The following is a 21084-nucleotide window of genomic DNA, read 5'->3' as shown; positions in this document are numbered from 1 at the left end:
AGATCATGCAGAGCTCATGGTTCCAGGTCTAAACCTGGTCGAACCGTACGAAGCACAAGCCAGACGGGCTACGCTTTGGACTTCTGCAGTAGTAAGATGCCACTTACAGCTGTACATCACCACGATTGGAAACCATCAATGATTTGAGGACAACCCAACAGCGATTTCGTAATCATCTGACATCTACGACCGGGCATGATATTTCCTGTGCTCACCACATGTCGGACGATAGCAACACGAGAGATCCGCTATATGACCACCAGAAGCCATCATAAGACGGTAGACGGGTACAGTATGTGAGGCCCAGCATCGTTCGATACGATATGTGCATCACCTCGGATGCTGCCGAGGGATACAATGGTTGAGGATATACACATTCCTTTGCTAAGATTGCTCGCAACGCACCCCTGGTCTTGTTTACACTCTCTTCTGCGCGTCGCAAACAATCGCTGATTCAACCTCTTATCGCCTTACGTACCGTAGCGTGATCATCTAGTTCACAGTCGGTAGGGCATTGCTACACGGTCATGGCGCCCAAAGCGAAGAAGGACGCGAACCCGATACGCCGCTCGCCACGGAAGGCATTGCCAAGTGCTATGAAGGGGGATGCTGATGATACTCCCGAGGAGAGCGTTCCGCCTGCAAAGGCCGTGAAGAAGACACCCGCCAAGAAACCGAACAAGAGCGCAACAGCAAAGAAGGCCACCAGCCCAACCAAAGAGGACGTTACGACTACAAGGTCAGCCAGATCGAGTCCTGCTAAATCACCAGCACTTGCAAAGCGCGCTACGAAGAGTTCAGCGAGCAAGACTACCCGCGCAACCAAATCGCCTTCGCCATCAAAGGTGGTCAACGCATTTGCCAGGACGCCTAGTCCACGCAAAGCTGCAGGTACCAAGACGAAATCCACTACAACACGAAAGCGTGCAGTCACCGACGCAGCTTATATCGAGCATGGTGACGAGGATCAGGATGAGCCAGCGCTCAAGGCAAGAAGGATTCAGCGTATTGCGACTGATCCAGCTTATGTCCAGCACGAGGATGAAGATGATATGCTGGCACCCAAGACGAAAGGACGGTCCAAGAAGACTGTCGACATCGCCGAGACTATTGCGACAGACGAAGCTCACTCGAAGCCTCGTGGTCGTGGTCGTCCGAAGAAGACTGATGCTTTCGAGGCCACAGCTCCTGAGCACGATGATAACGACGATGTCATGGAGTCCATCGAAGCTCCTGCTCTGCCGAGACCGAGGAGCAGAAGCAAGAGCCAGAGCCCAGCTCGCGCACGGTCCGCAAGTCCAGCCAAGAGCCTGGCAAGGGCTCGATCAAAGAGTCCTGCGAAACGCGGCATTCCTGCCTTACAAGCACGCTCCCGCTCAGCTAGTCCAGCCAAGAGTTTGAGACAAGCTCGAGCACAAAGTCCAGTTAAAAGTGGGAATGTCGCCTCAAGACCAACCTCTCGCAGTCGCTCGGCAAGTCCAGCAAAGCTGAGTCGGAACCCGATACTCCACCAGGAATTTTTCGAATCTCTCGATCATGACCAGGACGAAGAAGGCACTGATCAAAGTGCTCCATACCTTGATGAGCATGACTTTGGCTCGCGCAATCATGCGAGTTCAGCCAGTCCTACAAAGTCTCGTGGCAGTGGTACCGAAGGCAGCATATCCGGCCGTGCGAGCTCGCCACGCAAGGGATCAGCGGCTTCAAATGCCAGTGGCGGTAAAGGAAGCCTTTCAGCTCGCGGTGGCTCATTACGCAAGAGTTCAGCGACCTCAAATGCCAGTATCGCAAGAGGAAGCGTCTCCAGGAGCGCGGGCTCTTCACGCAAAGGCTCTGCAGCTTCACAGTCGGGCAGTGCTAAAGGCCAATCATTGACAAAGAAGTCCAGGATCATTCAGCTCAAATCAGCTGTTGGCCTGGGCATCACTTCGCTCTTCGGTGATGGTGGGCCTGGCAGCGCTGGTCCTGGTCGTCGTAGTCCGGAGAAGAGCCCAGCAAGCTCGAGACGCCACAGCGCAGGCTCAGTGGCCAGTAGTCGTAGAGGATTGAAGTCCCCTACTGGGTCACCTTCCCGTATTAGGAGCGTACCAAATAGTAGTGCTGCTGATCTCGAGCGTGCCATGAGACTCATCGCCACTAGCGAAGAGCAAAGGACGAAAGACAACATTGGCGATGATCACCTTGTCCAGTTGCCAGGTGGGAAGCGGAAGAGGTCAATTTCACCTGCAAATGGAGCTCAGAAGCCTAAAAAGGCCGCTCAGCTCGGTCGTGAGAATGAGGAGTTTGACGATGGTGAAGCAGCAGGCAATGATGCTCTGGCCGCGGATGGCATCGATCTGGAGGATACGGATCGTGATTTTGAGGATTCGGATTGGGACTGGGACGCCCGTGATGCTATTGGGATGTCAGCTTGTAAGTTCACCACACCTGCTTCACTTTTTATATCCAAAGCTGCCCAGAAGGCAGCTGAGATCAGAGTGAAGGGTAAAATTAAGACCACACGGCGCTCAGACGAAGAGTATGCCCGAGGAGATATCCTGCAGTTCAACAACCAAAAGTATATCCGGAATATAGACGGCAGTGGCTTCCTTCCGAAGAAGAACCCTTTCCATGAGCTGATGCCAGCACCTGAGGTGTGGCACAGGCGTATGCCGAACGTCTTTCCATTTGGCGAGACGCCGTTTATGGAGAGGGAGAAGAGCAGACAGATCAACGAGGATCTTACGCGGAGTGAGTTCGACCTTCTTCGCGTTTAAACGTGCACCACCTAACAAACAATGTCGCAGGTCACGAACTAGAACCAGTACAAGCCGAATCAGCTCAACCTGAAGCAAGACCTGATACTCTGACCAGGCGGGTAAGTTCTTACCTAGGCACCATCTTCGGCAGTCGTGATCCAACACCATCTGCACCTACACCTGCTGCTCCTAGTGCAACGGAGAGACGCTTGCGTCCACTACCAGCACAACCGCCTTATAGGTCTCCTTGGACATTGGACCCTATTTCAGATGAGGATCTGAGGCTGGAGCTTGCGAAGATCAGGCGAGAGCGGAAGCAGAAGGACGATAGGCAGTTGGCGGAGCAGCTTGGGACAAAGCGTAAGTCGTCAGATGGTAGTGGAAGTGGACGTGGATCGAAGAGAGAGAGTTATACCATGAGTGGTGGGCTCGGACCTCGTGGCTGAGAAGATATAGGTGTCGTGATGGTGAATTCAATATTGAACGTAGTCTAGCACATGCAAGATATTTCGTAATACTTCATCATAATGCTCTTCCATTGTTCGACTGCTATCCTGACGTGTCACTAGCATCCGTACCAGGTTGGTATACATGTATTACTCACGCCAAACTCCAGGCTCTTTGCTGCAATGTAGCATATCCACCACACCTCGTAGACAGATGCGTCCCTGCTGCACGGAGTTGGACGACAAGAGGGGATCATCTGCTCGCTCCTCCGCTCGAGAACGACTGCCTGGGTAGCGCAGCTGCAGTGGTCCATACAGAAGGATCGTATGTGGGTCCAAGTGACACTACAACTGCAGTCGAACTCTCCTCGGGAATCATATCGATCGAAAAGTATGATCATATGCCCGGGAGTGGAAACGCGATGGTACACACCCCGGGGCGGTTATTGGTACAACAGCCAGACAGATCGCCGATGAGATCTTCAAAAAGATAACGCCGTTATCTTCCGAACGCACCACTCATGGCTTCTCCATAATCTGGCTTGCAATCTTACTCCTCGCCCTAATCTTCGGACCAAAGAACACAAGTACCCAGGGCACGACCGTGAGCAATGCAGCCAGACCACCAAGCAGACTACCCGCGCCCTCGAACGTCATGGCCCGGAACATCTGCGGCGTGAAGAGTGGAAAAGCACCAGCAAGCATATTTCGACAAAAGCTCTGAGCTGCTAAGGCCGAGCTAGCATAAATGTGGTAGCAATCCGCCAAATAGTTGAAGACGGCAAGATAAATGGAGAAGATACCCATTGTCGCACATCCAACGCCGATCGCAGGTACAATCCACGAAATAGACGAGAAAGATGTCCAGCCGAACCAAAAGCAGCCGATAGGTAATAGTGCAGACCAGATGCAAGCGAAGTAAAGACGGCCTTCAGGCGTATTGAGCACAGTGAGACGCTTCTCACTTAGGAACATGCGGGCCCACTTTTCCTGGTAGACACTTATGGCCGAGCTCAGTATGCCAGCCACGGCAGTAGCAGTGAAAACAGCGTTCGCTTGCTGCAGGTCGAATCCGTGATTGGTCTGGAAGACTAGCGGCACAGCGGAGAAGAGCAAGTAGAGCACGCCCCATGCAAAGCTCGCCCATAGACTGAAGAAGAAGACCACAGGTTCTGTCACCAGTAGATGGAAGGGCCGGTACAAGCTTACGCTGATCATCTTGCCGATGCTCGCACGCTCTTCATCAGACTTCACTTTCCAACGAATCCTTTGCGGCGCTGTGTGCTGCGAGCTCTTGGAAGTAGGCATCATCATACCGTAGTAGCCCTGCTCTTCAAGCTGAGTGTACCACTTATTAAGCACTTTTGCCTTGCGGGACAGTAACACGGAGCCACGAGTCTCCTTGAAGAATGCAGCGATGAGGATGATCATCAAACCATTCGTAATGACCTGGACCCAGAAGACCCATCGATACTCGAGATTCTGTGCGATGAAACCAGAGACGAGAGGTCCCAGGCCTGTACCAAGGATGGCACCCCCAGCAAATAGCGCCATAGCAGTGTTGCGGTCCTTGGCCGCGTAGATGTCGCTGACAACACCGCCAACCATAGTGCTGAAAGTACTACTGCAGCAGCCAACTAGGAATCGTGCCACGATCATGCCGGCGTAGGTTGGTGTCACGGCGCAGACCATTTGGAAGATCACCCATAGAACGCCTGTGATGACAAAGACTGGGCGGCGTCCTTGGATCTCGCTGAACGGTGCAAGAAACATGGGGGCTATTCCAAATCCCCAGGTAACTGACTATGGTCAGAGAGACTAACATAGATGATACACGTGGTTCGTCATCTCACTTACAGGTACCTATGCCCACCGAGATAGCAGTCTCGGATATATGCCATTTCTGCATCATCTGGCCCTCAGCGGGTGCATAAGCACCAGCTCCATACGCACACAGACACGTCGCGAGTACAGAAAGCCAAGTCAAGATCTGCTTCTGCCTTGCAGCCCACATGAAAGGTGACATGTACTTCTTTACATCCGGACATTCTGGCGGTGGTGATCGTGTGTCGTCATAGCTGCTTCGTGATAGATATGCTGGTGACGGCAGGTCCGTCTCGTGTGTCAGGTAATGCCATACTATCTCATCGTTGTCGCATCGTTGAATATCAAAAGCCAGACTGCTCGCAGAATCGACGTGGTGAGGTCGCTTCTCCTGCTCCTCCTTCTCAATGTCGGGATTCGAGGAGTCATTCTCCAGGTCCACTGGGTCAAGCGGCAGTTTCACTTCTGGATCTGCCATGTTGCGTAGGTGCTCACTGCATTACAGTCTAGGTTGTAGACCAGTAAATGTGGTCCAAGTTCGAGCAAGCGCGTATGATGACTCAAGGAAGGAGCGACCTGCACCCTTTAAGACTTCCCGCATCATGCTTGTGTCGTCAAGGGCGTGTTCTGCACGATTGCCGATCGCATTGAAGAGTGGATACCCGGTTAGCACCGCCAGTGTCCGAAAGCTTGACAGCAGTATTCCAGTGCTATTGCCGTGATGGTCATTGCTATTGATCGATCTTGATGTAGAGTCTTTGCGAGAATGCCGCGAACACGTCTTCCGGGCACATCAACTGTACAGTGTACCATGGTCACATGGCCTTTTCGTTTTGGGGTTTGAGGCTAGAATTGGGGCTATGGTCTGCTCGTCGTGATGGTGGTCGATATCATAAGCGGCGACATGCGGTTGATCGGCACAGAGTCGGCCGAGGATCGGACAAACATGCAGTCAGCACTCAAACAGAAGCCAGCATTGTTATAGCCAATTGGGTGGACGACATCCTTTTGCGCCACGCTTTGAATCCAAAGGCAATGATACCGTACGGTCTATGTTGGCATGACAGTCAAGTCCTGAGTCGACCCGCAGCGCAAGCAAAATCTGGTCCAACCGGTATACCATGCGGCTTGTAGATTATGGTCTTGCACCATCTTCCAGCATGCGACACGTACGACTCGTTCTTTCGCATTGCCGTATTGATATATGTGATTACGGCTGCCACCTAGTCGCTACAGCATCCATTCACCAACATGAAAGCACGACAAAACCCCGGCACGCACGTGACGGCGGGTAGGCAGGGATCATAGCGGGGCAACCGATGTCGCCATCGCAGCTTGGAAAAACATTATTGAAGTTTGGGTCGTTCACTGCTGAAAGAGGACTGAAGGATTACAAATTGTGCCACTTCTGCGGTTTCTGATTACAATACAAGTCTAAGAACAATACAACGGTGGAACCTCGAATCTCTGTCGCAGCACACAACATTCCTCACTCCCACAACCCACGCATCTACCATCACAATGTCTGGCGAACAAGCACCACGCCTGCGCCTGGGTAGCAAGGCTCCCAACTTCAAGGCCGAGACCACCGCTGGCCCCATCGACTTCCACGAGTTCATTGGCGACAAATGGGTCGTCCTCTTCTCTCACCCAGAGGACTACACACCAGTGTGCACCACTGAGCTCGGCGCCTTCGCCAAGCTCGAGCCTGAATTCACCAAGCGCAATGTCAAGCTCATTGGCCTGAGTGCCAACACTATCGACAGTCATGGTGGATGGATCAAGGACATCGATGAGATTTCTGGTAGCACTCTTCGTTTCCCGATCATTGGCGACAAGGAGAGGAAGGTTGCGTTTTCGTACGACATGTGAGTGCTACGGTACGATGGCGAGGTGGAAGCGTATACTGACGAAGGACAACAGGCTCGATCACCAGGACATCCAGAACGTCGACTCAAAAGGCATTGCTTTCACGATTCGCTCTGTCTTCATCATCGACCCCAATAAGACCATCCGCTTGATCCTTTCCTACCCTGCTTCCACTGGCCGCAACACCGCTGAGGTTCTCCGCGTGGTCGACTCTCTGCAGACTGGCGACAAGCACAAGATCACCACTCCTATCAACTGGGTAAGCAAGAGCTATACACATCAGTTACAGCTAGTCACGATTGCTGACATCTTCGTCCAATAGGTTCCAGGTGATGATGTGATCGTGCACCCCTCTGTCAAGACTGCCGACGCCGAGAAGATCTTCCCCAAGATGACCGTCGTCAAGCCCTACCTTCGCTTCACCCCTCTACCTCGCGAACAGACCAGCGCTGCCGTTTGACTGAATAATGGTGATAGAGCCCAAAGCTGGAGGGCCATGGCATTCCGAGAAGCATGGGAGAGCGAGTGGGGTCGATCAGTGACGGACACTGGGTATTAGAAAAGCATCCAGCAACGTATGATGAATTTATAATACCCTACATACTATGAATATCATATGGTATGGGTGGCGGCCCCTGGTAGTGTGTCAGGTTTCACTAGATCTCAAGCGCTACATCGCTGAATCCATGATCATCTAAGGCTGCCTGCTAGAGGAGCTGTTGTATGCTTCATCCGTTTGTGCCTGCGCCACCACAATCATGCACTGTGTCTTCGCTGGCCTGTGCATACTACCAGCAACGGCACAGAGTTTGTCATCGCCGTGCGTCTGCGAACCTCTGCAGCGTCCAAAGAACCGCTGCATTGTACCGGCGAACGATCAGGGGAATCAAGAGGGCCACTAGACGATGCGCGACTGCCGCGATTATTATGTCGGCGACTTAGATTCTGATTGGTCGCCAGGTCATGCACGGTGCGGTTGGACTAGGGCGGATATGCCCGCTGGCGATCACCGCACGCGTGGAAAACGACAACATGGACAGAAGAGGGGCGAGGTGTCTCTGCGATTGTGGTACTCATAGTATTACTGGGCTGAAGTTGACCAAGGTGAGTCGAAGTGCTTGCCAGAGCGGTCGGTGCTATTGCTATGCTCGGGATCCATGATGGCTGGCGAGTCGAGAAGGCACCCTGGTGAGGATCGGAAGCTCGTTCATGACCCGGCAGGCTGCATGTGATGCCGAAGCAGTTCCAGCTTTTGCTTGCGTTGCGCATGGCTTGGTCGAGCATGTCGTCCGAGCATGTTCTTCGGGCCGGATGGTCAATGGTATCGGGATCTTGGCAGCGGGTTGCCACCCATGAACGAGGCAGGAGCGAAGCAGGAGCTGGTTCCGCGTCCCTTGCAATACACTTCCTCACCTTCTTTGGCATCAATGATGAGATGTCGAGTTAGCCAGTGCAGAATCTATGCTAACATGTTCTCCTTCGGTGCAGGAGATACTGGCCAGGCGGCAAGGAGTTCTTTCAAGGCGGATAAAAAGTCGTTCAGCAAGTCCACGACCAGCTCAAGCAAGACTTCGCCACAGAAGGCCGATTCCGTGAAGACTGAAGTCGTCAAAGCAGCATCAACCCAATCATCTCCAACCAAGAAGTGGAGGCCTAGCAAGAAACACAAAAAGTCGCTTTCAGCCAAGGCCCTCGACGCTAACAAGCGGACACGGCTGAACTCCCTCCCGCATACCTCCCCAACTTCGCCAGTAGAGTCAAGCCCATACCACACTTCACTATCTGGAACTGAGGTGCGGAATACATCGCCACCTCCAGGAGTTTTCGAGCTCGCCGAGACTTCGCCAAGGGGCAAGAGTGCGACACGGCCTAAGCACATTCCAATCGTCATTCCTCAGTATGCTAGCGTAAATCCCGAGTCATTCGAGGCCAGATCTGGATCGATAAGCACTTTCCTATCCAGCGCGAGTAGCGACTCGCCTCTCACCACTGACTGGTCCTCCGCACCACCAGGATTCAGCTTGAGGTTCAACACTGCAGATAAGAACAAGCCGCGGCATGTTGAGATACAGATTCCGGACTGGGCACAACCTGTCTTGAAGCACTCCAGCACAGCGCCACGTCTGGCTTTCCGCCAATCCACCTTCACGGACCCATTCTCGGACGTAACCAGTCTGTCCTCCCCCGATATGTCTCGACCAACACCAGATACCAGTCGGACCAGCACCATGGATTCCAACTCTGCTCCTCCAAACCAGCTCTATGCTAACCAGCAAGGCCATGGCTCCAGGCAGCATTTGATTAGCGCGAACAGTAGCCACTCCAGTCTTGTAGGCTTGCGTGCTGAGTACGAATCTGCCTCTGAAGCAGAGTCAGGGCACGAAGACCAGAAGTCACATACACCCTCGCAGTCCGCGGGACCATCGCCTGCACCTGATCAGGCTTCGACACAGACGACGCCGAGTGGTAGTAATACTGCACATCTATCTGGTCTGGTGTGCAACGTTCATAGGACTACCGGTAAGGAGCCACATCCGCTCGTGGGGGCTACGACTACTATTCTCGGCGACAGACTGTACGTCTTTGGAGGACGAAGATTATCTCGAACGAAGCCACAGTTGACTGCGAGTCTCTACGAGCTTGACCTTGTTCGCCGCCACTGGACGAAACTAGACGTCCGAGGTGATATACCTCCTCCCCGCTACTTCCACAGCGTCTGTGCCCTTGGGGACACGAAGCTAGTATGCTATGGTGGTATGTCGCCTGCACCTCCTACAGAGCTCACGCCCGAGGGCCAGTCCGAAGTCATCGTAATGTCCGACATCCATCTCTATGATGTTAATACAAGAACATGGACCAAACTGAACACCGTGGAGTCACCCCAAGGCCGATATGCTCACTGTGCCGCTATACTGCCATCTTCGGCCGTATTCGCATCCTCAAACGCACCGTTGTCTGCTGTCCATCACAACCCAGCTGGAAGCGAGCCTAACCAAGGCACGATTGGCGTGAACATTGACAGTGCTGGTGGTGCTGAGATGATCGTGGTTGGGGGGCAGGACAGTGCAAACCATTACATCGAGCAAGTCAGTATATTCAATCTTCGCAGCTTAAAGTGGACTGGCACCACAGGCATGGGCCGTAGCTGTGGCGCATATAGAAGTGTCGTCACTCCGCTTACGACTATGAGTGCATCTCAGATAGGTGCAGGACCACATGCCATTGCTGATGAAGACGACGAGGATGAGCCAGATACTATTGGCTCTGGCGCACCTATGCTCATCTACTCGAATTACAACTTTCTGGACGTGAAGCTGGAGCTGCAAGTCCGATTGACGGATGGCACCTTGACGGAGAAACCAATGCAGACTGGTGTATCGCCACCAGGCTTGCGCTTTCCGAACGGAGGCATCATTGACAATCATTTCGTGGTGTCTGGCACTTTTCTCACTTCCTCGAAGCAAGAGTATGCACTGTGGGCACTAGACCTGCGAACTTTATCATGGAGTCGGATTGATGCTGGTGGTAGCGTCTTCAGCCAAGGAAGCTGGAATAGAGGTATCTTATGGAACAGACGAAACTCTTTCGTCATCTTGGGTAATCGTAAGAGGAGCCTGGTAGACGACTATAACAACCGGCGCATTAACTTCTCTAATATATGTATTGTCGAGCTTGAGGCTTTCGGGCTGTACGACAATGCCCGTAACGTTGAGCCGACCTCGGACTTCATGTCAGCTTCCGCCACACTACCTACTCCCAATACTGAGCCTTCTACATCTGGCAGACAGCTCTTTGTGGCTGCTGAGGAGCTTGGTACTTTGTCAATGAATTTGCGTGAGTTGGCTGATATGGACTTCCTCGCGATCGATGGCACTCGCATACCAGTCAGCAGCAGGCTCATGGCACGCCGATGGGGCCAGCACTTTACAACTCTGCTCAGAGAATCTCTTGTGTCAGCATCCGAGACTGACACTGCCACTTTGCGACCAACCATCGGAAGTCATCCTTCACGCAACTCGAGTATCACGATCACACCCTCTGTGACGTCTGGTATGTCCGGAGCCACGACGTTGACGAACAACACTGTACCCGAGATACCTGATACACGCTCCGCGCCACCCTCTACCAGACCCAGATTGTTCTATCTCCCGCATACCGCGCCAACATTACATGCTTTGCTTCACTATCTATACACATCTACACTACCATCACCGCCTTCAGCCTTGGCTACACCTCAAATTCTGTGCTCTCTACTGCAGCTAGCTCGACCATATAGGATTGACGGCTTGCTTGAAGCTGTTGTGCAGCGTCTACACGAATGCCTTGATGGCCGCAACGCTGCCGCTATCTTCAATGCCGCAGCGATGGCAGCGGGGGGTGGTGAAGGTGTACAATTTGCTTCTGGTCTTCCTGCAGCAAGAGACAGCGTAGTACCACTGCGCGGTGCTAGCCTAGCGAATCTCGATAGTTCTGGAATCAATGGACTATCCCGTCATGCGGCAAGCCTGCGGATCGATACTGATATGGCGAATGGACGAAGCACACGAAGCACCTTGCGTGCCGCTGACGAGCATGATGAGGACCAAGATGTACCGGACAGTGCTACGACAGACGCGAGCATGAGCGAAAGTGAAGCTAGCTTGAGTGCGAGAAGCTTGACTGCTGGGGCCGGTAGGGATGGTGACTTATGGACTGGCGCACTTAGCTCAGTTGTAGGACTTCAGAAACGAGGTCTGAGAGGGCTTATGGAGGGTAGGAGAATAAGAGAACGTGGTAGGAATGATGGTCTGCCTGAGGGTAGCAGGGTGGGTCTAGGGATTGCATAAGGTCATGAGATTCGATGGAGTGGGCGGTTGGAAGCTTTTAAGCTCTGAGCATCTATCTTGTGGCTTACTCTAGAATATGCATAGTGCATTTGCTGGCGACGCGACACCGCCGGGAATGTTCAGGGGCGCTGAAGTAAAGAAGAATGACTAGCGTCTCTGCTCTTCACAGACCACTGCTAGGCGTTCCAGGTCCCATATCTCGCCAATTGGTGATCCCAACATGGCGAGTTGATATTGGTGGATTTCCCAGTCGGGGTTGAAAGGCCATTGCTGGACCTGGTCAGTGTCTTGTTGCTCCCGGTTCAGGCGTCGACTTACCTCCCATGAGATTGAGTCACCAGCGACAGCAGCGAAATGATGATTCCACAACCACTCTACCGTCTTCGGACTTCCCTCCACGCCAGTCCATTCAAGCTTCCAAAAGTCGGCATTCGCAATCTTGCTATCTCGCTCCTCCTGGCTGGCTGCCTCACACCACTTCGTGAAACCTGAACGAACGATGAGGATATCAGCGGGTTTGAGCTCGACTCCCTGGTCCTCGGCCATCTCGTCCAGCGCATCGACGCTGATCTCATGACGGGGTCATGACATCGTATCTGATGCCTTGTTTCTCTGCATACCTGACGTAGTCGAGAAGGACGCCACGACCGACTACCCCGCCTCGGTCATTCCAATGGTGAATGCCATTGTCCAGGGACGTCGGAACATCAGCATGTTTGAGGCCGTTGTAGTAGCAGCCTGAAGCACTGTGGCCATAGTGCTTGTAGCCATCGAATTGAGACTACTCTGGGTGTTGATGTGGATCTCATCATTGCGGACACAGTTAGTGTCGGAGCTCAGGTCGATGAAACTGTGGATAGTCTTCCTGCGATTGAATCCAGGATTGTATGGCTTGTTCAGATCCCAGTTCACTGATACGCTGATCCCGGACTTAATTTCTTCCTTGGCAGCTACCACAACCTCTGGTTCCAGCAGGTTGAGCGTTCCGAGGCTATCACGTTGACCGCCTTGATCAAATAATCCCCAAGCGCACCCTGGGAAATTTGCTCACTGGTGCAGGTGTATCAGAAGTGAAGTGCCTTACCATGTGGCATGCACTTGACAGTCGGCATGGACTTGAGGTCCGGGAGAGCGGAGGCTTTCATATTGCACAGCGGCTGTCGAGAAGACGCCTCGGTTTGATTATGTTTTTAGCCTTTGTGGTGAACAAAAACCATCATCTGTGCCCAAAGTACGTACTACACCTGAGATACTGTGCGTCAAGCAGACCCCGCCATATTGATTGATGGACCCACTCATAATTGCCGAGTTCCGGACGACCAAGTCGACTGTATGAGTGCTTCTGTGGTGAGCGCACAGCATTCGAGTCGGAGCCGCGCGACGACAGTCAAAGGGTATAATCGATATCAGATCATGGACTCCTCATGACCGAAGTCTTCACCCGGGATAATTGGGCCGCCTTGACGCTTGAGACCGCTGTTGAGAATGGAGAGAAATGCCGCAGCAAGGGAAATGTTGGAGGAGTTTGTTGTCTTTGCACATAGATTGACGTATTGAAGCTGTGCGGCCAGCTAGTCCCTAGCATGCTTTCTTGAGACAGCATTGACATATCGAGACATACTCCGAGGCGGACGTAGAGGACGAAGCGTTCCTGCGCCATCGTCAACTCATGACGACTGGTTTGTGTCAGAAAGTGAAAAGATAAGCTGCTTTGGCTGGAGGCAGCGAAACCGCGGGAATAATGGCGGAGCAACACAAGTTGTGGCCTCGGGGATTGCTGGGCGACCGCACCATCTCTGACAGACGCTTGTGGTGGCGACTACAAGGTTTGTGTTGTCTTCCTCTCTTGTATCGACTCGTAGTCGATCGACGCCCGTTTGGATCATGACTGATGTAGAACACTTCCAGTGCTTGGCATACGGTACGTCGTGAATCATGACATTCACAGCTGTCCGATCGAGTCAGGAATTGATTGCGGCACCATCGAGTCACGGTCAATGCGATGCAATTTTGAACGTAGTCGCCGCGTGGGGGTCAAAGTATGGTTTTGTATACCTTACCACTGCCTGGTTCGGAGGAGTTGCACGGCTGTACAAGACCTCCGACCAGTGGTGGTTGTAGTGTTCGTATGCAGAAGCGCTCTGACCACCAGATCTAGATATGACCTTGTAGGCAGACATCTGTAAATGCTTCAAGCTCCAGTATTGCACTCCTCGAGTGGACAGTGGTGACGTTCCTGAGTCCAAGTAAAGGCTGCTGGTCCTATGAAGGCTTGCCATGTGGCTCGTGGTCGTCGCTGCAATCGTAGTGGACGCCAGCAGGTTCCGAAGCTTCCACGCTTGTGAGATCTACCTTGATCTTCATATCTTCAGACCTCGCGTCTCCCCGACAGTGTGTGCCCCACAGCGTCTCGCACAGACATACAGTATATTTGTTCAGATTACGCGCTCATGATGGAGCACTCATTGGTGGCGAATGCCAGCGAGTTAATGGCCACGAGATGTCTCGGCAGGCTATGATGTGGGAGTAAAGTGTACAAAGCCCCGTAGGTTGTCAGTCTCTCTCGGCGAGTCCGGGAGGTGGATCCATAGCCGGTCGGCAAGTCCACGAAGTCGAATGTACAGACATTCCGAACTGCCATTGACGCAAGATTTGCAGCAGCGGGCGTCTGTCCGGTAGCCATTCCACGTGGCGAGCTTCGAACACGGAGAACGGTCCGCCTCCAACGGAGACCGGACCCGTCTTGCTGTTTAATACAGTAAATACCTACATTCACTGTACATAGATATTCAGATTAACACATGGATTGTCAAGTTCTACACCTACCTTGGTCGTATACTTCCCTGCTGCGCCACTCCCCTGCTGCAGGCATGTTGAATTGATAGTCACCAAGTCTTACCTATAGGATACGTCTGATCATCTTCGCTCGGAGTCGATGCTCTCATTTCTAGGCTTCCTCTAGACGGTTCACAGGCACGAATTGACACCGTACGATGCTGAGGCCATCACTCTTGGCCACCATTCTTGCACCTGTTCCCACGCTCTCTAGCATGGCAAAAGCTGGCTCGCCAGTGCGTGGCGGCCATCGAGGTCGATGATGTAGAGCAGCACAGAGGCAACAGTGAGTGTGATGTGAAGTGACAGCGTGAAGGCCTTGTGCGCAAGCCAGCGGGGGTGGTGAGTGGTCCGAGGGGTGCCGGCGAGTGCTCCGAAGCCGCGTAGCCTGAGTTCTAGGCTAGGAGGGGCGGTATACCGTATATGGAGTGGCTTGACCATCAGCATCAGCAGCACCAACCGAGCGCCACGCAAGACCCAATATTAATTCTAAAGCATGCCCCTGCATGTCATGCATTGCTCGGAGTAACGTCCGACGCATCAGACTACCTTAGACACCTCCTCCGAGTCTCCAGACCGAGAGCGTACGAGCTTTGAGTTCTTCAGCACTGCAGACCTGTCCATTCCCGTAACCGAATGCGGCAAGCGAAGATCGATGTAAGCTGGCACTCGCACTGTCATTGACAGAGCGCCCGTACTGGCTCGTGGTCAATTGAAGTCCGCACTACTCCCACGTACAAGCCAGACGGCGAAGGTGCCCACTACCGCCATGTCTGCTACGATGGCAATCCGGACCTTGCAGTATGTATGCATAGCCTCACGATACGACGGAAGGCGTTACGTAGCTTCGGCAAAGTATGCAGAACCCTAGCGCTCGCCACTCTGGTAGGTTGTCTTGCGGCCTGGTTAGGTGTGGGTCGCAGTATCTGCGTGCTCAGGCACTGATATATTTCTTATTTCGTCCACCTGGCGCATTGCATAGCGCTTGGATCACGTCTCTTCAACCACTACAGTACCTGACATCATCGCGATCCTTCCTCGCCTTCCCCAGCCTCTGCCCAACGCTATCCTCACTTCAGACTTTACCGGGCACCAATCCTGATTCTGAACACGTCTGCTTTCTGGCAATGCAGTCGAGTGACAGGACATACCAATTCATATCAGATCCAACGCACAAGGAGAATCTATCCGGACGGGTGACTGCAGCATGCGTAAGTGCGAGAGACTGAAACCCTCTGTGACATCTCCTCGGATTCGCACTAACACCTTCGCCAGCTGAATTGCCGCAAGAAGAAGATCAAATGTAGCGGCGAGGAGAGCTGCAAGCAATGCAACGAGAAAGGGCTCGTGTGCGAGGTGAGAAGTTGCGTCTCGAGCTCGGCCTGTACAAAGCTGATGAGATCGGATCTAGGGCCCGCCGTCACGTAAGAGACCCCGACGAGACAGTGGACCACCCAGCAACGTCTCGAGCTCGCTAGCCAGCACGAAGGCCCACAACCCATCATTCGAGATTTCTGCCCGTGAACAACGCAGGCCATCCATCCCTCTGCAGCATGAAGACTCCGGCTACTCAAGCCTCAGGCGATCCACTCCAACGAGCCACTCGCCTGACTTTCCAAACGCGCCTGAGCAAGAAGAGCCACCGCGTGCCTTTGAATCAGCCGCAACAATAACGCGGGGGACGCCGGGTTACCGTACAACACCGCCGAGCCGTTCCCACAGCGTTACTGCACCAACGGTCGCGCAATTCACATTCAGCGCCGACTACAATACACACTGGGATGGAACGAAGGCTTCCTCTGCCGGTGCAATGCCCACCGAGTGGGGTTTCGCTCAGCCACGGCTTGATTCGCGAGTACACGCCCACTCGCAGAGCAACGCTTTCACCTCAACCCGGTCGAATTCATCACGTGGCCATTCGATTTCGGACTCCAGGACAGGCATGCCAACAAGAACGACCGGAGCAACCCAAGGATCCGATTTATGGCCTGTTCAACAGCATGCTCATATGCCGCAGAGCGACTTGATCAATGCCGCAATGGCTCTGGAAGAAGAAGCGAGGATACTACGACACTTGGCGCTCCAAGAAAAGAACCATGTACCTGAACAACAAGCTGGCGATCAACAAAATCTTCTTGTTCAGTCACCACTCGTCGATCCCTCTCAGCAATTCGATCCCACAACTTTCTTCCGCGCAGACGGCACAATGCGAGACGATCTCACCCCAGTGATGGGCGGACAAGTCGCGAATTGGTGGAATCTATCAGGGCAGAATCAGCAGCCTTTGTATGATCATGCTCTGGATGGTACTATCCCAAACTTTGCGCTGTCCATCAACACAAATCAGTTGCCAGGGGAAATTCCGGGTGGCGTAGATGATAGCTCACCTTCAGCGACGTCTGGGAAAGCACCAGGTCGAATGCAGCGAGCTTTCCAGGGTCAGCTTGATCCGAGGACGGAGGGAGGCAGTTTGGGGTAGGAAGAGCGAATCACCATACGACTCAGAAGGCATTCAACGATGATTGTTAGAACGATGCGATTAAGGGCCAAGTTCATATCGGCCCTGCTATGAAGGCATGGGATGTTATCTGCCGTGTGCGTGCCTGGTGTCGGGCCGACCAGAAGCACACGATTGAGTGGCAAACCTAGTGGTGCGATAATCAGCTCAAGACCAGCCTTTGCACATAATACATTCGTTTTGGATGCTGTGTGTCTCACTTCTGACGCTTTTCGTGGCAATTACTTTCGACATGCTGCATGACGGATGATTTGAAGTGGTCGCAACGACTTGTAGCCATTTGCAAGGTGGCATGGCGTGAGCGAGTCACCAGCCAAAACGGCGGTTGAACGAGCGGTACAGATGTCTGCCGTACTGGCCGCCAATCGAGTCGGAACGAGTCTGATACTGCCGCTATGCAACTCTCTTCTCCCACTTGGCGTCAACTTAGAATCATCGCAATGCTAATGAGCAGGAGACGATAGTGAATCCGGAGTCAAAGACCGACCGTAAAGAACACCAAGATACGTGCAACGATCAGATGGAAGCGCCCTCCTTAGCGGGAGCAACGACCGGCTCCGATGAACCTAGATCAGATCTGAGAATGCACATCATGCAGGGCTGCAAGGGATCGTTCGTGCCGGAAGCTAGATCTGGGCTGCATGGCCAATTGAGCCTGTGTGCGTGTATACGGCCATAATGTGGTTGGGGCGGAGCCCTTGGAAGTTCCTTGTAGATGCGGATGTTGACTGCCGAGCCACGCATGGGTGTGGTGGGTTATTGCATGTCGTACATCGAACATCGAGTACTGGACATCGAGATGGGCTCTGGTAGGTCGCGGCTCCTCCGAAGGTTCTCATCCGCTCCCGAGTCCTAGAGTGACACTTGCTGCTGGGACTGCACCTCAAAAGTCGCCATCACGCCAAGATGATCAGTAATCCATGGCTTTTCGAAACCAAGCTTCACGATTGCCTCTCGTTCCCTCTCATCCTCAACCTCGACATCCTGGCCAAACCTACCGAATGACGTACATTTCACGCCTCCACAATAGAAGACCTTGTCCATTCGTGTCGTCCCGAACCGCATGCGTTGCGCTGTTGCGGCTTGCTGTCCCCAGGTATGGCCGTTCTCGGCATCGTCTTCAGAGCCTCCCATCTTAAGGTATGCGTCTTGAAGGTTGTTGTCTGTGTGAAGATGCTTGTCGAAGTCTTGGATTGCGTTCAGGTCGCCGGCAAGTATGGCCCCCTGGACGTCTGGAGAGTGCATATACTCTGCACACAAAGCAATTTGTGGTGGACGGAACGCTGGCTCGTTGGCAAGTGATTCGGCGTGAGTGTTGCAGAACCTGATCGGCTTTCCGGCTCCAAAGGCGACGTCGATGAAGAGGCCATCACGCTCCATGTTGGATTTTGAGTAGTGCACTCTGAAGCATGACTGTATGGGAAGGCGTCTGTCTATCAGTGTGGTCGTTCCATAATGGCCAGACTGCCAGTATGTGTTGTCTAGATCTGTGATCGCAAAGGTCTTCTGGACCCATGGATCGGTTGCCATAAGTCTGAGGTCTGATTCCACACACTCATTGAGATAGATGATTGTAACAGCAGACGATGGCTGCTTGGCTATTATGCTCTCCAGGTGACGAAGACCTGCTCGCATTCTTGAGTCCGGGTACGGTAGCATGAAGTCAACATTCCAGCTGTAAAGTGCGATCGATTCTGGTGCGTTTTGGTTGGTCTGCATCGGGTCCCGTGTTACTTGCTGCCACTTCGTTTCGTTCCAGCTATAGCATGGTTGAGCAGCTGGCTGGTCGAGCTCCCAGGGTACAGCGGACTTCGTGTTCTGGTTTACGATTCGAATGGAATCTTTCACCAACTCGTCCATGATTTCACTCCTACCAAGAATTCCTCGATTGTCTGACAGACGCTGAATCGACACAAGAGTTTCTAGAACCTAGATGCGTGGTTTCCCAACACCGCAGTTGAAGTGATGTGTCACAGAAGGCCCTTTGACTGTACAGTTGCCGCTCGGAGTTCACCTAGGCTTTCGTAGTGATCGCGGAAGTAGTCAGATGGCTGAAGTATAGCTGGAGTCGACGTCGGTAGCAGGCTGATTACAGATGATGGGCCGTGCTGAAGCTAAATTTAGTGCCCTCCTTCTGGCTACTGTACGAGCACTGCATTTTCCAACATCTCGCGGGAGGTCACTCCGATCCCACCGCATCGCACCCTCCATTGTATATCAGCGCATACAGCTCGGTGTTAGACGGAGGTCTTGTCGCTGTTCGCCACCATGCCAGCCACGGGATGCAGATCTGCGGGAGCATTACCGCAAACAGTAGATGAGGCCTTCGTAAAGGCACTGCCAAAAGCCGAACTCCATGCTCATCTTTCCGGCAGCGTCAGTATGAAGACACTGCATGGAATGTGGTCACGGAAGAGAGCGAGTGGCCGATGCCTGAAGCTCCTCGATCCACTACAAGCGATGCTATCAATCGCCGAATCTGTGGATATCATCTCCTTCTTTCCTCTCTTCGATCAGTATATCTATCAGCTTCTTGATGATATCGAGTCTGTGCAGGAAGCCACCAGGAGCGTGATCCGAGACTTCGCTACTGATGGCGTCAAGTATCTGGAGCTACGGACCACGCCAAGAGAGCATGCGCAAACTGGGATGACCAAGGCTTCATACGTTCACGCCGTGCATGAGGTAATCCAAACCCACAACAATTCTTACGATGTCGTTTGCGAACAGAGTCACGACATCAAGGTCTATCTGATTCTGTCTATCGACCGCAAGATGACACTGGAGCAAGCGAACGAAGTACTGGATCTAGCCATGACACTTCGAACAGGATGTGTGGTAGGCATTGACTTGTCCGGTAATCCTGCCCGAGGAGACGTAGAAACGTTCACGCCCGTCTTCCGTCGTGCCAAAACAGAGGGTCTCCATATCACTGTACACTTCGCAGAGGTACTTGCATCTGCCACTCAACGCGAGCTAGAAGTAATCCTCTCGTGGGAGCCTGATCGATTGGGACATGTTATCTGCACCTCGGAGGACGTGGAGAGGACTATAAAGGAGCGTAGGACCGGGCTTGAGCTTTGCCTCTCGTGTAATGTACTGGCTAAGATGACTGAAGGCAGCATCGCCGATCATCACTTCCGCAAGTGGCGCATGACTTCCTGCCCTATCGCTCTATCTGTATGTTCAATGATGCACATCATATTTCTCATGCTGATCTTGTATAGACGGACGACGTCGGCATCTTCCAGAGTCCTTTGTCGAACGAGTATTTGTAGGGTCTTCATCCCCAGACGAGTAAGCACTGCTGATCGCTCTCACCAGGCTTGCCGCTCAGCACTTTGAGCTTGGGCCGCAGGATCTTGTCGCTCTGAGTAAAAGTGCGGCCAGCATTGCCTTCGGCGACAGCCAGTCACTACGAGCAAGTCTGAAAACTTTTGAAACCTACTTCCAGGCCCAAGGATACGGTTGCTAGCACACATGTACAGGGAGACTTTGCCGCAGTCACTACGACTTATTGCTCGACCTTCACTATGGCGCTGTGGTGACCATAAGTCTTGACAACGGGCAGCATGCTGCACATACTTATGATTTGACAGGCTCTGAATTTATCATCATCAGCGAGCTTACCTGATGTAAGGTTCTTACCCACACCAGCATGACCTACACACCAACGCCATCGCCTGATAATCCTTTTCATCCATCAAAGGAATGGATATGTAAAGGGCTACCGCCACCGGAAGCTACTCATCAGACCTTCTGCTCTTTGCAGATCAACGAAAGGCCGAAGCTGAAGAAGCACAACCAATACATTTCCGATCAGCATTTCTCATATTGTGGTCCTATGCCCTCACATCTACCTCCAGAGCCACGCAAGGGCCGTGCTCGAGGCTCAACTATCCATCTGAAACCTCCTCTGCCACCAGGCAAGACTCTTGGCTATCATGGCCGTCCATTCGAGCCAGTACATGGAGACTTTGGGTGTGGGATATACAAGCCACGTGATCAATCGGAAGGAGAAGTGGATT

The 21084-nt window shown here is 52.9% G+C and overlaps 8 protein-coding genes across 8 annotated transcripts; 5 read left to right on the top strand and 3 right to left on the bottom strand.

The window, feature by feature from the left end:
* Window positions 1–527: 527 nt before the first annotated feature.
* Window positions 528–3184, top strand: LTS14_003912 (uncharacterized protein; the record flags this gene model as incomplete). Its single annotated transcript, XM_064836614.1, has 2 exons — window positions 528–2730; window positions 2787–3184. 2 exons carry the CDS (start codon window positions 528–530, stop codon window positions 3182–3184), a joined length of 2601 nt encoding a protein of 866 aa, XP_064696005.1.
* Window positions 3185–3703: 519 nt separating this feature from the next.
* On the bottom strand, window positions 3704–5486 carry LTS14_003911 (uncharacterized protein; the record flags this gene model as incomplete). The annotated part of the gene is made up of 2 exons (XM_064836613.1): window positions 3704–4983; window positions 5042–5486. 2 exons carry the CDS (start codon window positions 5484–5486, stop codon window positions 3704–3706), a joined length of 1725 nt encoding a protein of 574 aa, XP_064696004.1.
* Window positions 5487–6529: 1043 nt separating this feature from the next.
* Window positions 6530–7337, top strand: PRX1 (peroxiredoxin 1; the record flags this gene model as incomplete). The annotated part of the gene is made up of 3 exons (XM_064836612.1): window positions 6530–6876; window positions 6932–7136; window positions 7200–7337. 3 exons carry the CDS (start codon window positions 6530–6532, stop codon window positions 7335–7337), a joined length of 690 nt encoding a protein of 229 aa, XP_064696003.1.
* Window positions 7338–8346: 1009 nt separating this feature from the next.
* On the top strand, window positions 8347–11703 carry LTS14_003909 (uncharacterized protein; the record flags this gene model as incomplete). Its single annotated transcript, XM_064836611.1, has 1 exon — window positions 8347–11703. One exon carries the CDS (start codon window positions 8347–8349, stop codon window positions 11701–11703), a length of 3357 nt encoding a protein of 1118 aa, XP_064696002.1.
* A 651-nt stretch (window positions 11704–12354) lies between these two features.
* LTS14_003908 (uncharacterized protein) lies at window positions 12355–12848 on the bottom strand (the record flags this gene model as incomplete). Its single annotated transcript, XM_064836610.1, has 2 exons — window positions 12355–12737; window positions 12788–12848. The coding sequence occupies 2 exons, from the start codon at window positions 12846–12848 to the stop codon at window positions 12355–12357; spliced, it is 444 nt and encodes a 147-aa protein (XP_064696001.1).
* Window positions 12849–15665: 2817 nt separating this feature from the next.
* On the top strand, window positions 15666–17017 carry LTS14_003907 (uncharacterized protein; the record flags this gene model as incomplete). Its single annotated transcript, XM_064836609.1, has 3 exons — window positions 15666–15749; window positions 15814–15894; window positions 15950–17017. 3 exons carry the CDS (start codon window positions 15666–15668, stop codon window positions 17015–17017), a joined length of 1233 nt encoding a protein of 410 aa, XP_064696000.1.
* Window positions 17018–17908: 891 nt separating this feature from the next.
* LTS14_003906 (uncharacterized protein) lies at window positions 17909–18916 on the bottom strand (the record flags this gene model as incomplete). Its single annotated transcript, XM_064836608.1, has 1 exon — window positions 17909–18916. The coding sequence occupies one exon, from the start codon at window positions 18914–18916 to the stop codon at window positions 17909–17911; it is 1008 nt and encodes a 335-aa protein (XP_064695999.1).
* A 408-nt stretch (window positions 18917–19324) lies between these two features.
* Window positions 19325–20531, top strand: LTS14_003905 (uncharacterized protein; the record flags this gene model as incomplete). Its single annotated transcript, XM_064836607.1, has 3 exons — window positions 19325–20236; window positions 20284–20330; window positions 20381–20531. 3 exons carry the CDS (start codon window positions 19325–19327, stop codon window positions 20529–20531), a joined length of 1110 nt encoding a protein of 369 aa, XP_064695998.1.
* Window positions 20532–21084: the final 553 nt, after the last annotated feature.

Source organism: Recurvomyces mirabilis, assembly GCF_035927965.1.
Source record: "Recurvomyces mirabilis strain CCFEE 5264 chromosome Unknown scaffold_8, whole genome shotgun sequence".
Lineage (NCBI taxonomy): Eukaryota > Fungi > Ascomycota > Dothideomycetes > Mycosphaerellales > Teratosphaeriaceae > Recurvomyces > Recurvomyces mirabilis.
The sequence above is the reverse complement of the archived record's forward strand: the minus strand, read 5'-3'. Positions and strand labels throughout refer to the sequence as shown.